The following is a 17,597-nucleotide window of genomic DNA, read 5'->3' on the forward strand; positions in this document are numbered from 1 at the left end:
TTGATCATTTATCGTTTCTAACCTCTCTTCCTTTTCACTTTTTTGTTTTATAAATTCAATTTTATTTATTTTTCAAGTTCAACTATTTTATTTCAGATTTAGTCAAGAAAATTGTAAATGTTATTGTTTATGTTAACTTCAACTCCCTGAAATGTTCACATATATATTTGTGTTATGGATTGGTTTGAAATAAGTGGCACATGTTGTAGCAAGGTGGCATTATTATGTGGTATGAATGGAGGTCTTACCCTCTAATACTAGCAAGTTACCCAGAAGTGGACCTCGGATTCACACTAGGAAACCTCAGCTCAGTCCTGGTACAGTGGCACATAGCAGTCAGGCAACTTAGAGGAACATGTGTTAAACAATACACAACACCAACATGGACTATAAGTAACTGACAACTCAAAAGAAATACGACACCAATTTATAAAAATAAAGCAGATTTTTATATTAATTTAGACACCAAAATCAAGTCAATACATTGCTGTTAACTGGAGTTATCAATTTTAAAGTATTAAATAGATCAGTACTTTGCAGAGCTGTCAAAATCTATCATTGCGGACAATGGGAGAAAACACAGTATGAAAATGGTCACTTGTGGGGTGAGTTCCGTGGAACCCACCTGAGGTTAGGGTGGTGCGGTCCCTAAACCAAGTCTCTACAGACAGTGTTTCATTACCTTGCCCAGGGAGTCTGAGTGCAGAGGTGGTCTGGCTGTCTTTGGTGCTGACGGGGTCCTCGGGCGATGTCTAAATTGCAGCACTTGACAAAAACAAAATTGGAGGTGGATTTACACTCTACCCTCGGAGAGTGGAGGCCTTTGGGGTCACAGGACCTGGATTCCACAGCTGGAACTTCGCTACCACATCGGGCGGCTCCAGGTGCAGAGGTAGCCTCTGAGCTGCCAACCACAGGAGAGTCGCACCAAAGATACTTTGCACCTTGGTCGAAGTCACCTTCTTCAGAATGCAGGATCATCGCAGTGGAGTTGTTATCGATGTCAGTCACTATTGCCAGGAGTTGCTCTGGAGTTGGTGATGTCAGGGAAAGAGTTGATTACCAGGCTGGCGACCAACAAGCCTTGGCAGTGGCAAAGTAATCCGCAGGTACTTCATTGTTTGGAGGGCAACAGGAGTGGTGTAGCGGCTCAAAACTTGGTGTGAGCCTCACTACAACTGCCAGGGTGCAGGTCACCGATTTTCTTTGGGCTCACTCAACAGACCTCCTAGCCCATCCTAAAGGTGTGGCTAGCCTCGTTAGGATGTACACCTCCTGAATACCTAATTTTTCCACCTGTCGGCTTGGACATGGCGGAAGGGGCTTTGTCCTTGCGTGGGGGGGCAAGAGATCGTGTATCAAGGGTAGTGAAAAGCCTTTGAGGCTCACCGCTTTGATTACTGTAAACACTAGCCATTCTAGAAGGGAGAAGGTGTAGGAAGTTGGCTCTGTATGTGCTATTTCAAAGTAAGGAATAGCATGCACAGAGTCCAAGGGTTCCCCTTAGAGGTAAAATAGTGGTAAAAATAGATAATACTAATGCTCTATTTTGTGGTAGTGTGGTCGAGCAGTAGGCTTATCCAAGGAGTAGTGTTAAGCATTTGTTGTACATACACATAGACAATAAATGAGGTACACACACTCAGAGACAAATCCAGCCAATAGGTTTTGTATAGAAAAATATCTTTTCTTAGTTTATTTTAAGAACCACAGGTTCAATTTCTACATGTAATATCTCATTCGAAAGGTATTGCAGGTAAGTACTTTAGGAACTTTAAATCATAAAAATTGCATGTATACTTTTCAAGTTATTGACAAATAGCTGTTTTAAAAGTGGACACTTAGTGCAATTTTCACAGTTCCTGGGGGAGGTAAGTTTTTGTTAGTTTTACCAGGTAAGTAAGACACTTACAGGGTTCAGTTCTTGGTCCAAGGTAGCCCACCGTTGGGGGTTCAGAGCAACCCCAAAGTCACCACACCAGCAGCTCAGGGCCGGTCAGGTGCAGAGTTCAAAGTGGTGCCCAAAACACATAGGCTAGAATGGAGAGAAGGGGGTGCCCCGGTTCCGGTCTGCTTGCAGGTAAGTACCCGCGTCTTCGGAGGGCAGACCAGGGGGGTTTTGTAGGGCACCGGGGGGGACACAAGCCCACACAGAAATTTCACCCTCAGCAGCGCGGGGGCGGCCGGGTGCAGTGTAGAAACAGGCGTCGGGTTCGCAATGTTAGTCTATGAGAGATCTCGGGATCTCTTCAGCGCTGCAGGCAGGCAAGGGGGGGATTCCTCGGGGAAACCTCCACTTGGGCAAGGGAGAGGGACTCCTGGGGGTCACTTCTCCAGTGAAAGTCCGGTCCTTCAGGTCCTGGGGGCTGCGGGTGCAGGGTCTCTCCCAGGCGTCGGGACTTTGGATTCAAAGAGTCGCGGTCAGGGGAAGCCTCGGGATTCCCTCTGCAGGCGGCGCTGTGGGGGCTCAGGGGGGACAGGTTTTGGTACTCACAGTATCAGAGTAGTCCTGGGGTCCCTCCTGAGGTGTTGGATCTCCACCAGCCGAGTCGGGGTCGCCGGGTGCAGTGTTGCAAGTCTCACGCTTCTTGCGGGGAGCTTGCAGGGTTCTTTCAAGGCTGCTGGAAACAAAGTTGCAGCCTTTCTTGGAGCAGGTCCGCTGTCCTCGGGAGTTTCTTGTCTTTTCGAAGCAGGGGCAGTCCTCAGAGGATGTCGAGGTCGCTGGTCCCTTTGGAAGGCGTCGCTGGAGCAGGATCTTTGGAAGGCAGGAGACAGGCCGGTGAGTTTCTGGAGCCAAGGCAGTTGTCGTCTTCTGGTCTTCCTCTGCAGGGGTTTTCAGCTAGGCAGTCCTTCTTCTTGTAGTTTGCAGGAATCTAATTTTCTAGGGTTCAGGGTAGCCCTTAAATACTAAATTTAAGGGCGTGTTTAGGTCTGGGGGGTTAGTAGCCAATGGCTAGTAGCCCTGAGGGTGGGTACACCCTCTTTGTGCCTCCTCCCAAGGGGAGGGGGTCACAATCCTAACCCTATTGGGGGAATCCTCCATCTGCAAGATGGAGGATTTCTAAAAGTTAGAGTCACTTCAGCTCAGGACACCTTAGGGGCTGTCCTGACTGGCCAGTGACTCCTCCTTGTTGCTTTCTTTGTTCCCTCCAGCCTTGCCGCCAAAAGTGGGGGCCGTGGCCGGAGGTGGCGGGCAACTCCACTAAGCTGGAGTGCCCTGCTGGGCTGTGACAAAGGGGTGAGCCTTTGAGGCTCACCGCCAGGTGTCACAGCTCCTGCCTGGGGGAGGTGTTAGCATCTCCACCCAGTGCAGGCTTTGTTACTGGCCTCAGAGTGACAAAGGCACTCTCCCCATGGGGCCAGCAACATGTCCCTGGTGTGGCAGGCTGCTGGAACTAGTCAGCCTACACAGACAGTCGGTTAAGTTTCAGGGGGCACCTCTAAGGTGCCCTCTGGGGTGTATTTTACAATAAAATGTACACTGGCATCAGTGTGCATTTATTGTGCTGAGAAGTTTGATACCAAACTTCCCAGTTTTCAGTGTAGCCATCATGGTGCTGTGGAGTTCATGTTTGACAGACTCCCAGACCATATACTCTTATGGCTACCCTGCACTTACAATGTCTAAGGTTTTGTTTAGACACTGTAGGGGTACCATGCTCATGCACTGGTACCCTCACCTATGGTATAGTGCACCCTGCCTTAGGGCTGTAAGGCCTGCTAGAGGGGTGTCTTACCTATACTGCATAGGCAGTGAGAGGCTGGCATGGCACCCTGAGGGGAGTGCCATGTCGACTTACTCATTTTGTTCTCACTAGCACACACAGGCTTGTAAGCAGTGTGTCTGTGCTGAGTGAGGGGTCTCTAGGGTGGCATAAGACATGCTGCAGCCCTTAGAGGCCTTCCTTGGCATCAGGGCCCTTGGTACTAGAAGTACCAGTTACAAGGGACCTATCTGAATGCCAGGGTGTGCCAATTGTGGATACAATGGTACATTTTAGGTGAAGGAACACTGGTGCTGGGGCCTGGTTAGCAGGGTCCCAGCACTCTTCTCAGTCAAGTCAGCATCAGTATCAGGCAAAAAGTGGGGGGTAACTGCAACAGGGAGCCATTTCTTTACACAAGCCCCCCCCAGCCCACAGGCCAGGAGACTCAGCCCAAGCTGGGAGAGTCTTCCTAGTCTGTCAGGCGAGGAAGAGTAGGAGAAATAGGCTGGTTAGTTGCAGGGCCTACTCTGCCTTACATCCTTCTGTTCAGGTCATTCCCTTTGGGGAACTGACCTACTTCCACAGTGATAGGACCTAGTCTGAATTGCCTCTTGTCTGCCTCTTCAATGTCTCCACCCATTCTTTCTATTTTGGTCTTAGAGGTATCCACCTCTGCTAACCTTATCTTGGCCAGGGTTACCCCTAGCTTACCCAGAGAGGTTACCCAGAGCTGGAGTAACCCCACCATGACCAATAGGGTCTTGGGGCCTAACTTGCTATTTGGCATGGGGTCAGACCACCATGCTAAGGATAGTGCAGCCATAAAGGCTAACACCCAGCAGAGGCCACTGACAGCTGTCAGTGCCCAGAACCACACCTTTAGCTCTTCACCTAAAAGGGAAGGGGCTAAGTTACAGGCTTCTTTGGGTTCAGGTTGCCTGTCTGCTGTATTGGAGTGGGGGGTTACCACATCTTGTAGTAAACACCCTTCTTCCACTCTTTCTTCTGTTAGCTGAGGAGCCACCCACTCAGGTTTAACAGTTGCCTGACTAGCCAGGACTTCTTGTGGGTCAGGTTGGACTTTATCAGGGCCATTTTTGGAGTTCTCCCCTACTGGAGCAGAATCTCCTTGGCTTGCTGTAACCTTGGCTAAAGGTTGTCCACCCTTCCTACTCTGTTTTCTTTTCTTCTTCTTCTGGGGCCTGCTTGCATTTACTGCAGAGGCAGGACTTCCAGAATCCTTGGGAGAGGACTGGCACTGGACCAGTTCCTCTCTTGAGCTCTGACTAACCTCTGGGTAGTCATTTCCAAGGAGACAATCAAGGGGGAGGTCGGTACTGACTACTACCCTTCTCCAGCTAAGAGTGCCACCCACTTCTATGGGCACTAAAGCCACAGGCCTCTTAGTGACCCTGTCTAGGCTAACTCTTACCCTGGCAGTCTCACCTGGGATGTACTGGTTTGAGAGCACCAGCCTGTCATGCACAATAGTGTGACTGGCACAAGTGTCTCTCAGGGCAGTGGTTGGGATTCCATTCACCAGTAGGTGGTGGAAGTGTCTACTTCCCTCTGGAATCTCCAACTCACCTGTTGGGCCCTGTTTCCAGTTGAAGGCTAGGAAGACCTCCTCATCTGAGGAGTCATCTCCCATGGCTACACTGGTTACCCCAGGAATTTTGTTCTGGGGTTTGTTTTTGGGACAAGAAGTGTCCTTGGTGTGGTGCCCAGACTGTTTACAGTTGTGGCACCATGCCTTAGTGGCATCCCAGTTCTTACCCTGGTACCCACCTTTGTTTTGGGTTGTGTCCTGGGGCCCACCCACCTGTTCTGGTTTTTGGGGGCCTACAGAGGACTCTTTTTCTTTGTTTCTAGTGTTACCCACTTTCTCCTGGGGAGTTTTTGTAACCCCTTTCTTTTGGTCACCCCCAGTGGAAGTTTTGGTTACCCTAGTCTTGACCCAGTGGTCTGCCTTCTTTCCCAATTCTTGGGGAGAAATTGGACCTAGGTCTACCAGATACTGATGCAACTTTTCATTGAAGCAGTTACTTAAAATGTGTTCTTTCATAAACAAATTATAAAGCCCAACATAGTCACACACTTCATTTCCAGTTAACCAACCATCTAGTGTTTTTACTGAGTAGTCTACAAAATCAACCCAGGTCTGGCTCGAGGATTTTTGAGCCCCCCTGAATCTAATTCTATACTCCTCAGTGGAGAACCCAAAGCCCTCAATCAGGGTACCCTTCATGAGGTCATAAGATTCTGCATCTTTTCCAGAGAGTGTGAGGAGTCTATCCCTACACTTTCCAGTGAACATTTCCCAAAGGAGAGCACCCCAGTGAGATCTGTTCACTTTTCTGGTTACACAAGCCCTCTCAAAAGCTGTGAACCATTTGGTGATGTCATCACCATCTTCATATTTTGTTACAATCCCTTTGGGGATTTTTAGGATGTCAGGAGAATCTCTGACCCTATTTAAGTTGCTGCCACCATTGATGGGACCTAGGCCCATCTCTTTTCTTTCCCTTTCTATGGCTAGGAGCTGCTTTTCCAAAGCCAATCTTTTGACCATCCTGGCTAACAGGGGGTCATCCTCACTGAGAGCATCCTCAGTGATTTCAGAAATGCTGGACCCTCCTGTGAGGGAAGCAACATTTCTGACTATCATTTTTGGGGACAGGGCTTGAGAGGCCCTGGTCTCCCTATTTAGGACTGGAAGGGGGGAATTGCCCTCCAAGTCACTGATTTCTTCCTCTGTGAAGTCATCCTCAGAGGGGTTGGCTTTTTCAAACTCTGCCAACAGCTCCTGGAGCTGAATTTTGGTAGGTCTGGAGCCAATGGTTATTTTCTTTATATTACAGAGAGACCTTAGCTCCCTCATCTTAAGATGGAGGTAAGGTGTGGTGTCGAGTTCCACCACATTCATCTCTGTATCAGACATTATTTTGCTAAAAGTTGGAAGACTTTTTAAAGAATCTAAAACTGTTTCTAGAATCTAATTTCAAACCTTTAACAAACTTTTAAACTCTAAAAGACAATGCTAAACAGGGACTTAACACACAAGGCCCTAGCAGGACTTTTAAGAATTTAGAAAAATTTCAAATTGCAAAAATGAATTTCTAATGACAATTTTGGAATTTGTCGTGTGATCAGGTACTGGCTGAGTAGTCCAGCAAATGCAAAGTCTTGTACCCCACCGCTGATCCACCAATGTAGGAAGTTGGCTCTGTATGTGCTATTTCAAAGTAAGGAATAGCATGCACAGAGTCCAAGGGTTCCCCTTAGAGGTAAAATAGTGGTAAAAATAGATAATACTAATGCTCTATTTTGTGGTAGTGTGGTCGAGCAGTAGGCTTATCCAAGGAGTAGTGTTAAGCATTTGTTGTACATACACATAGACAATAAATGAGGTACACACACTCAGAGACAAATCCAGCCAATAGGTTTTGTATAGAAAAATATCTTTTCTTAGTTTATTTTAAGAACCACAGGTTCAATTTCTACATGTAATATCTCATTCGAAAGGTATTGCAGGTAAGTACTTTAGGAACTTTAAATCATAAAAATTGCATGTATACTTTTCAAGTTATTGACAAATAGCTGTTTTAAAAGTGGACACAGTGCAATTTTCACAGTTCCTGGGGGAGGTAAGTTTTTGTTAGTTTTACCAGGTAAGTAAGACACTTACAGGGTTCAGTTCTTGGTCCAAGGTAGCCCACCGTTGGGGGTTCAGAGCAACCCCAAAGTCACCACACCAGCAGCTCAGGGCCGGTCAGGTGCAGAGTTCAAAGTGGTGCCCAAAACACATAGGCTAGAATGGAGAGAAGGGGGTGCCCCGGTTCCGGTCTGCTTGCAGGTAAGTACCCGCGTCTTCGGAGGGCAGACCAGGGGGGTTTTGTAGGGCACCGGGGGGGACACAAGCCCACACAGAAATTTCACCCTCAGCAGCGCGGGGGCGGCCGGGTGCAGTGTAGAAACAGGCGTCGGGTTCGCAATGTTAGTCTATGAGAGATCTCGGGATCTCTTCAGCGCTGCAGGCAGGCAAGGGGGGGATTCCTCGGGGAAACCTCCACTTGGGCAAGGGAGAGGGACTCCTGGGGGTCACTTCTCCAGTGAAAGTCCGGTCCTTCAGGTCCTGGGGGCTGCGGGTGCAGGGTCTCTCCCAGGCGTCGGGACTTTGGATTCAAAGAGTCGCGGTCAGGGGAAGCCTCGGGATTCCCTCTGCAGGCGGCGCTGTGGGGGCTCAGGGGGGACAGGTTTTGGTACTCACAGTATCAGAGTAGTCCTGGGGTCCCTCCTGAGGTGTTGGATCTCCACCAGCCGAGTCGGGGTCGCCGGGTGCAGTGTTGCAAGTCTCACGCTTCTTGCGGGGAGCTTGCAGGGTTCTTTCAAGGCTGCTGGAAACAAAGTTGCAGCCTTTCTTGGAGCAGGTCCGCTGTCCTCGGGAGTTTCTTGTCTTTTCGAAGCAGGGGCAGTCCTCAGAGGATGTCGAGGTCGCTGGTCCCTTTGGAAGGCGTCGCTGGAGCAGGATCTTTGGAAGGCAGGAGACAGGCCGGTGAGTTTCTGGAGCCAAGGCAGTTGTCGTCTTCTGGTCTTCCTCTGCAGGGGTTTTCAGCTAGGCAGTCCTTCTTCTTGTAGTTTGCAGGAATCTAATTTTCTAGGGTTCAGGGTAGCCCTTAAATACTAAATTTAAGGGCGTGTTTAGGTCTGGGGGGTTAGTAGCCAATGGCTAGTAGCCCTGAGGGTGGGTACACCCTCTTTGTGCCTCCTCCCAAGGGGAGGGGGTCACAATCCTAACCCTATTGGGGGAATCCTCCATCTGCAAGATGGAGGATTTCTAAAAGTTAGAGTCACTTCAGCTCAGGACACCTTAGGGGCTGTCCTGACTGGCCAGTGACTCCTCCTTGTTGCTTTCTTTGTTCCCTCCAGCCTTGCCGCCAAAAGTGGGGGCCGTGGCCGGAGGGGGCGGGCAACTCCACTAAGCTGGAGTGCCCTGCTGGGCTGTGACAAAGGGGTGAGCCTTTGAGGCTCACCGCCAGGTGTCACAGCTCCTGCCTGGGGGAGGTGTTAGCATCTCCACCCAGTGCAGGCTTTGTTACTGGCCTCAGAGTGACAAAGGCACTCTCCCCATGGGGCCAGCAACATGTCTCTGGTGTGGCAGGCTGCTGGAACTAGTCAGCCTACACAGACAGTCGGTTAAGTTTCAGGGGGCACCTCTAAGGTGCCCTCTGGGGTGTATTTTACAATAAAATGTACACTGGCATCAGTGTGCATTTATTGTGCTGAGAAGTTTGATACCAAACTTCCCAGTTTTCAGTGTAGCCATCATGGTGCTGTGGAGTTCGTGTTTGACAGACTCCCAGACCATATACTCTTATGGCTACCCTGCACTTACAATGTCTAAGGTTTTGTTTAGACACTGTAGGGGTACCATGCTCATGCACTGGTACCCTCACCTATGGTATAGTGCACCCTGCCTTAGGGCTGTAAGGCCTGCTAGAGGGGTGTCTTACCTATACTGCATAGGCAGTGAGAGGCTGGCATGGCACCCTGAGGGGAGTGCCATGTCGACTTACTCATTTTGTTCTCACTAGCACACACAGGCTTGTAAGCAGTGTGTCTGTGCTGAGTGAGGGGTCTCTAGGGTGGCATAAGACATGCTGCAGCCCTTAGAGGCCTTCCTTGGCATCAGGGCCCTTGGTACTAGAAGTACCAGTTACAAGGGACCTATCTGAATGCCAGGGTGTGCCAATTGTGGATACAATGGTACATTTTAGGTGAAGGAACACTGGTGCTGGGGCCTGGTTAGCAGGGTCCCAGCACTCTTCTCAGTCAAGTCAGCATCAGTATCAGGCAAAAAGTGGGGGGTAACTGCAACAGGGAGCCATTTCTTTACAGAAGGTGTGACCACGTTCCTGCCCAGGTCCTTTGTCTCCATCCTGGGGAAGTGCTAGCACAACCAGCAGGAGAGCAGACTCTTGTCTTTGCGGCAAACACTTATGGAAGCCCGCCAAGGCAGGACAAAGCTGGAAAACTCAGTGGACACCCTCTGAGAACGACACCTGGGTACATACTTGGTAAACCTGGGCACGAGAATAGTATTCAGGGTTAAAAAGCATTGTGATTGACACCAAACATGGGAGAATTTGGTGTGGCCATCTGGGGTTTTCCCTGGTGCCATGCCAGCCCATGTTATTCTATGGACCGCAGGTCACTTGCAGTAGCATTAAGTTCTAAATCCTTTCACAGGGCCATATATGCTTGGGCATACATGCCCACACTCATTACACAGTGCACCCTGCCTCCTGGGCTATGGGAGGCCTGCCTTAGGTGTGACTGGCCTGTGCTATGGGCAGTGAAGGGACTCTGCCTGTACCTGGTGTAGGCAGAGTCGAACTCGAGCAGGCAAGCTGCTTCTACAGGCTGACACTGCAGCTCTGCAGGCTTTGCTTTTACTCAGGTCAAGCAGGGTGGCACAATCAGTGCTGCAGCCCTGGTGACCCATTTACCATCCCTGCCCTGGGTACCACTGGTACCATTTACTAGGGCTTTACAATAGTGATAAAGTCCTTGCCAATTGGGTTTACCATCTCACAGTAATATCTAAGGGAGAGAGCACTGGCATTGGGGTCTGATTAACAGGCCTAATGGCACCTTCAGATCAAAAATGACAGAATCAGTAGTCTAAATGGGGGCAAAGAGTGGGGGGCATCTGTAAAGAGCCCAGTTTCCAACACAAGTAATACTTTAAAGGTGCATTTAAGAGGCGTTTATTTTCTTTGCTCCAATAAGGTGTATTAATTACAATGGTAAGTCAACAGTATAAACCATGGATGCTGTCAAGTCACCAATTACATCAGCAGGGAACAATCATCAAAATTCATAACTGTGTTATGTAAAAACATCTTGAATGTTTAGAAGCAAACTCAATTCAGTTAGCGAGTGCTCTAAAATATTGATTGTACAACCAAGTATTATGCAATTAGGATGTAGGGGTACTGAAGTGAGGTACATATAATGTGTTAATGTTCCTTTATTACTTAAACTCCAAATTCCAGCATTCTCCAAAACCTGCTGTCAACTAACACACCAGGGACCCTCATGCATATTGCAATTCAGAGCCTTGGAAAGGTTCACCATACTTCATACAGAAAATGATCACTTAGTGGGCTGAGACATAATATCTCTACACCTGGCTTTACCAAAGTATATTGGTAATAAAACGTGTTCAGAGCCTCAAACCAGAAATGCAGGGCCCAGCGCCCACCCCTCAGGACCTCTGTTTCGAGGTCCATTGTTTCAACTGTAGTAGCATTTTTTACAATGTGCAATGATGTAATGTTACATTAAAATTATTTTTGAAATTTGTATGTTTTAATTGATGAAATAATAGTGTTGCATTTGAAATGAGTTAATTCATTCACTTTTAAATGTAATTACTACTGCAAAGTAGGAATGAATGAATGTTTATTTTATTAGTTAATTAAAACCATAAAAAATATTCCTTCTACATGAAATTTAAAAGAACAATATTGGTGCAATAAGACATTTATATTACAATAAAAGTTATGAGGTAAAAATAGTATAATACATTCTACAGATTTGTTTTGCCCCTACTTAATTCCGAATGTTGGTATACGACTTTATTCCTGGGCTGGCTGTATACCCAGCAATGTTACCTAAGAACCTTCCATTCTTCGATGTATCTCATACGGGGTAGATGGATTTTGTTTCCATTGGCACCCTCCCTATCACTGGCTTGTTTCGGCAGATGAAATTTTGGAGGAAAAAATTTCCAAAAATTGAACCAGCCTAATATTCAATATGGTGTTTCGTGGACTGAATGCTTCAGTTAGTGCTTGTCTACAGGATCTGATCCCTAAGCCATTTAGATCTTTTTTCAGTAAAAACATCTTCTTTCAACAGCCAAACCTGCGCAAATGCAAACCACATGCACCAAGTTTTCTTCTGCCAGATGACATAGGCGGCACTCATGGGTGCCTATTCGCGGCCCCTTCTTCCATTTTGGCATGAGGTCTAGCGTTGGATCTTCACCCAGCCCGAGCCTTAGAAAGTGTTGCTTGATTTTCCGTGAGTCGGGCAGCCATAAGTGGTGATTCTTTAAAAGTTTTGTGAGTTAAGAATCAGCCAACCATGTGACCTTTTAGCCAGAACCTCCCTGTCTTCTAGGCAGCTATGTAATTTACTTGATTTATTCACTGCTTTGTTAAAAGCCGAGGTGGGAAGCGACTGGTCCCATACCTCACCTAAGTTCAAAAGACTTTTACTCTTTTCCAGATACCTTTTGTAATTGCTATTCCCTCTTTCTAAAATAATTTCCTGCCAGACTAGATTAGCTAATGACCCTTTTGGAGCACAAAGTGGTTATGCAACAGTTTTCATATGAGATGCCATTTATTTAATAAGGGTGCAGTTCGGAGTATTCTGTTTGACTCATTCCAGCTCATCTCCCCCCCGCCACCCCAAAATCTCCGTCCTGCTGCAAACCATCAGTCCTCTCATTCTCGCAAAGCATCAATTGAATCATGTCAAAGATTCAAAAATAACTATTTACTGTGTTAGGAAGTATGTATTGTTAATAAAGCTTCTATCATGTACATAAAGTATCATATTCAAGGACATCCGCTAGAAGTTATGTTGAAGGCTTGTTAATTTTATGAACCATTGCTTGAGAAATGTTTCATTTTGTACTAATCATTTCCGGAGTGCAGCTACTGAAAGAGTAGGTGGAAGATTTCTCTTACCTTAAGAAATGATTTAGTGTTAAGGATTTCAAACATTAATTTGTTCTTATTTGCCAGTGATACCCTAAACATGATCATAACATGCTGAATTTGCAGACTCTATTAATAGAATGTATGATCTGTATATAAAAACTCTTTGGCTTGAGTGGGGCCCATTTCTCATTTTTAATTTTCTATGCAAGGGTTATTTTAACAGCTGCTGCTGGGTGACTTGTTTTTCCTCCTGTGACTTATTCCATTTTGCCTTAGATTTTCTTATGGGGATGTTGTCCGTACTCCTAGGGGTTTGCTAAACTTGTTTAATTAGGGCTAAGTTTTATGATTTTGTATTTCTCTAATTGTGCCTTCTTGGCAGTTCCAGGCATTCTTCTCCATACCACATTTACTAACAATCGTGTAGTAAATCCAAGTATGCCTTATTTTTGTTCTAAGTCTCAGTTATTAATGCCTCGCTTATTTTGTTTTACTCTAATAAAATATATTTATTTCGATGAGTATGTAAGTCTCACCCCTTTATATTCATTGAAGATTCTGGAACCTAATTAATTGGATAGGAATTGGGGTGTTCAAAATATTGGGGGCCAGATTATTGTCGGGGGTCAGCTCCCACACCACTGCAAAGCTCAGTCGAGATTCACTTAAATTATTATACCACACGCCTTCATTTACAGCTATTTTTTTTTTTTTTTGATTTTCAAAACAGAAACAATAACTCCAGGAAAGCTTTGAACCAAATATACATTGAAGCAGGTCGACGCTCGAAAGAACCAATCTCACCTTGCAATGCATGCCGTCTCGTCTGGCCGACGTCATAGAGGACCCGCCTATTCAGATTCTACGTTTTACGCCGTTGCGTGTTATGAAAGTCGATCCCTAAGTTTTCCGGGCCGACCACTCTCTGCACCCCAAACGTATCCACATGTGCAGACCTCCTGACCCCCAGAAGTGCGCATCGAGTAGCAGGGACAGAGGAGCTTGCGACTCTGTTTGTTTGCCATTACCGCATCTCCCTCCGCCCTGCACGCAGTGGACTCGCCGGGTTTTGTAAAGTGTGCGCTTGCGCGGGCCGTGCGCAGTCACAGAGTGGACGTTGGCAGGACGAGCATCTGGAGAGAGGAAGATGGCGTCTACCGGTAAGTAACGGCAGGGCTCCCTTGACCTGTTTTCATGCGAACTTGCCACTGTGCTCCATTAACAGACCTCCCTATCAGGCTCCAATCCGCAGTGAGGCGCTCCAAAACCAAACATCTTTGTTCTGTTATTAAAGCTTGTGTACCTAGAGGGTGCTCTAATACCGGTTTGCTTTTTAGGCCCTAGCGGCGCATTTCTGGCATTGAGTACAGACCTATTTCCGCTGTACGAGGCATGAGGGTGAAATCCCCTTGCTGGTCGATGTTGATCCCTGGCCCAACACGTGGAAACGCAAAATGGCGGCTGGGGTGGCAGCCGTTCTGCAGGCATTTAGGGAGCACTAGTAGTTAGAAGAGTGTTGATGGGGAAGTAGTACAGAGGACCAGGGTAACAGACGGCTTTCTTCAAGCCCCTGGTAAAAGGAAAGGTTGGGGAGGTTGTAGGGGGCGCTTTTGCAACGAAACTCTCCATGCGGAATTGAACTTGTTTGGGTTCTGGGAACTAGGGAGCGCACGGGCAAGTGTGCCCCATGGGAAAGAGACATAAGAATGTCCGCCCCCCCTGTTAAAACGACCCACCAATTTGTGTTTAGTTGGCCTTATTTTCCTAACCTTAAATAACCAGTTATGCAACGTTCATCACCCTTCTTTCAATACGTGTACTATTTTGGATATTTAGTAGTTCAACAAGTCATGATTGCTATCGTGAACAGTTGTCGCTCCGCGTGAACTTTCTTGACAATATTGCAAACAAAACGGCTTATGTTGGTGCACTGACTAGATCTTTAGTAAAGCACGATTTAGAACTGTGAGCTTACCTTTGTATTATAATGTAAGCTCCGCGTAGATCGAGCAGAACCTTTAGACATTTCGTCTAACATCAGCATGTTTTTTGTTGACGACATTAAATCACCATAGTTCTGCATATTTTATTATTATTGTTAGTCACTGGCCTTTTGTGCCAGGTACAACGAGGATTTGGACTCTATCTCGGGACAGTATTTACAATACCAGGAGTGTCTAAACTGGCGCGGAACCTAATCCTGCAGTTCGTTCTGTGTATGTTTTACTTTACTTTTGGGGAAATATATTTGACGAAGTGATCGTACGGTGTTAAGATTACGAATTTGATTTTAATAACACGAGCTCTCTGCCTTACAACAGATTGCAATCCTTTTTGCACAGGTGTTCAGTTCTTGTTCGTTTCTCTTGGGACAGACTCCCCGGCAAATGCTGGAAGCTGTTGCCCTAGAGATTTTATAGTGGCGGCAACTGTTACCAGGTTAGTCGCACTGACTAACATCTCTTCATACCTCTGCATTAATTGTTTAGGAAGACCAACAATAAGATTAAATCTCGCGAGTTCCTAACTGGTTTTGTACTACTCGTCGTATGTCTTAGATCATACTTATAGCTCAAGTTTCTCTGTCCGTGACTACATGCAAACATTTCTAATTTCTTTTTTTTTTTCGTGTGGGTAATCCAGCGTTGACTTTCACAGAAAGCAAACGCAAATTCTAAACTGCTATACTGCAGACAGTTTGCGATTCGCGGAGAGAAACCATGTACTTTTTATTAACATATTTGTTGCAGTCGGTCTTAGAGCATTCTGCTTAGCGCACAAGTTCTTAAAAAGAAGTGGGGGGACTAACCAAGTTAGGCAGTATGCAAGTTAGATCATTGTGCGTGACATCGCATCACAGCCCATGGTTTCACAGGAAGTGACATCACAAGAAAATGAGATCCGAGCTTAAGACCTCACACGTTTGTTTTACAGGCCTACATTTACGCGCATTACAATATTTAACAAATTAAATTTTGCATGAGGTGTGCGTGTGAGGTTATAAGCTGTGCCTGTTTCAGCTCCATTCTATTTGAGTGTGAGACACTATATTTGTATATGTTTTATTATTTGCATGGCTGATCCATGCAGCGCTTCCCAGCACTTACAATCCTGAAGTGCATTGCTAGAAAAGTTATCTAAAGAATGATTCAAACAAACCAGGTTTCAATGAGTTTTCTAAAGGGTGCATTAGGAAGACTTTTTAAAAGGTGCATAGGTAAGTATTTAAAAATTTAGGAGGCAGGTATCTGAAAGTGACCTCCCTGTCTTGCTTTTGGATTTTAGGAACTGGCGCTCAAGTAGAGTTGGAGGACTTGAGTGACCTGGAAGGAATGTAAGACAGAATCGGATGTCGGAGCTAACAGATGCTTTAGTTAAAATGGGCTTGATACGTAGCACCTTAAATTTAATCCGACTGTTGATGGGGAAACTAATGCAGATCTTTGAAGTGGGTTGGGTTGGAGTGACGTCTAGGGATTTTTTTTTTAAAGAAGACAAGAAGTATCTGATAAGTACCCCAATACAGAATACTAGCGTAGTCCAGAAAAAAGTTGATAATAGCCTGGACCATGGTTTTCTGTGCAGAAAATGGAGGGAGCTGTTAGGGTCTTAACTTTGTGGTCCATGTTGGGGTTGTGCTCTAACCAGACACCCAGATTTTTCACTCTGGGTTAAGGCGATGGATGGGCGCCCAGAGAATCTGACATCCATGAGGTGGATCATAGTTTCAGATGGTTCCATACAACCTTCCCTTTGGCCTTTCAAACTGATATGTTTAGGAGAGTGAGACCCATCCAATCTGCAACAGCTATGAAAGTTTCTCAATTAAGAAGAATGGTGTCCCTCCTCTTGTAAGAGTGAGGTAAGCAGAGTGTCATATGTAAAATAAAACCAAATGGTCCAATAATGTCTGCTAGTGGACGTATGTAAATGTTAACCAGCGTGGGGCTCAAGGAGTAAGCCCGAAGGACCACCTGAGCCAGAGATGTGTTGAATGAGAAGTTTCATAGATCATGGTTGAAGCGATTATGAAGAAAGGTAGCAAGCCACATTAAAGCCTCATTACAAACTCCACAGTCAAATAATCTGGGTAGTAGGTATTTTGGAACAGTGTATCAAAAGCTGTGCTCGGATCAAACAGTGTGATCCCAATTGAGCCCCCTTCATCGTGGGTCAGTTGTAGGTCATCAATAACTAAGAAAAGGGCAGCTTCTTTGCTGTGATGGCAAAAGCCCAGTTGTGGTTAATGGAGTAACCAGTGTATTTTGGAATAACTGGAGAGTTGTCTAAGGTTTTGCCACAGTTTTAGCTGGCAGAGGAAGCGGTGAGCTGGGACAATTTTCTGCCCTAGAGCAGCGTTAAGGTGGATTTTTAACTACTACATACTTCCATGATTGTGTAACTATGACTGAGGAATTGAGAGAGATTCAAAAGGTAAAATGAGATGGGATATGTAATGGAGAGAATTTGCTGATTTGTGGCAGCAGACTCCAACGGAGAGCTAGATTCGATTGAATTATGATTTTTAAAGCCTTCGAGTCAAATAAGACTAAGGAGCAGCATGAGTGCAAGACGTTTAGTGGCTTAAAATTACTGAGGTCCATAGCATTCTAGGTCTTTGCATAAAAAGTAGCATAGATGTAATTAATTTTTTGGGGAAAGGGACTGCAAGTTCTTGACATGTATTAACAAGCATTTGCAATGCAACGGGTCTCGCGTTTGCTCATGTTAGAGCTGATCGCGTTGTAAACTCCTAACCCGACTTTTCATCTATCGGCAAAAGTGCTTTTATGTACGTAACCCGAAAAAGTGAAATTAACTGTGTAAAGCGCTCGACTTGTGCCAAGCGAAATCGCGCTAGGAAAATAGAGAAAAAGTAGTCCACGATCCGACAGAAAACAGCGAGCCTCACGTGTTTTCTGTACTTGGTCGCTGCCCTCGAGGAGGGCTAACCACTGGAAAAGGCATGACGTGTGCATGCCTTCCACTAATGAAATCAAGTGGATTTTACTAGGCAAGCCCACGAACCAATGAAACACCGTGACGTCGACAGGGCTCCGAGCCCTTTTCTACTAACTAAAGCGTCTCGCTGTGATGCGCATGCAACGCAGGCTCGACCCTAATAAAGTGGAGAACAGAAAGGGCCTTCTTG

General features: G+C 46.2%; 2 protein-coding genes across 3 annotated transcripts in view; one reads left to right on the top strand and one right to left on the bottom strand.

The window, feature by feature from the left end:
- RHBDD3 (rhomboid domain containing 3) overlaps positions 1-13,384 on the bottom strand; it is a 179,550-nt gene extending 166,166 nt beyond the window's left edge. The window contains exon 1 of the mRNA XM_069214567.1: positions 13,250-13,384. The gene's annotated coding sequence lies outside the window, so the exon portion shown is untranslated. The remainder of the gene's footprint in view (positions 1-13,249) is intronic.
- EWSR1 (EWS RNA binding protein 1) overlaps positions 13,312-17,597 on the top strand; it is a 376,243-nt gene continuing 371,957 nt past the window's right edge. For both annotated transcript variants that reach the window (XM_069214565.1, XM_069214566.1), the window contains exon 1: positions 13,312-13,605. In XM_069214565.1, coding sequence (XP_069070666.1) covers positions 13,593-13,605 — 13 coding nt within the window. In that variant the 5' untranslated portion in view covers positions 13,312-13,592. The remainder of the gene's footprint in view (positions 13,606-17,597) is intronic.

The sequence above is a fragment of the Pleurodeles waltl genome, chromosome 11 (assembly GCF_031143425.1).
Source record: "Pleurodeles waltl isolate 20211129_DDA chromosome 11, aPleWal1.hap1.20221129, whole genome shotgun sequence".
Lineage (NCBI taxonomy): Eukaryota > Metazoa > Chordata > Amphibia > Caudata > Salamandridae > Pleurodeles > Pleurodeles waltl.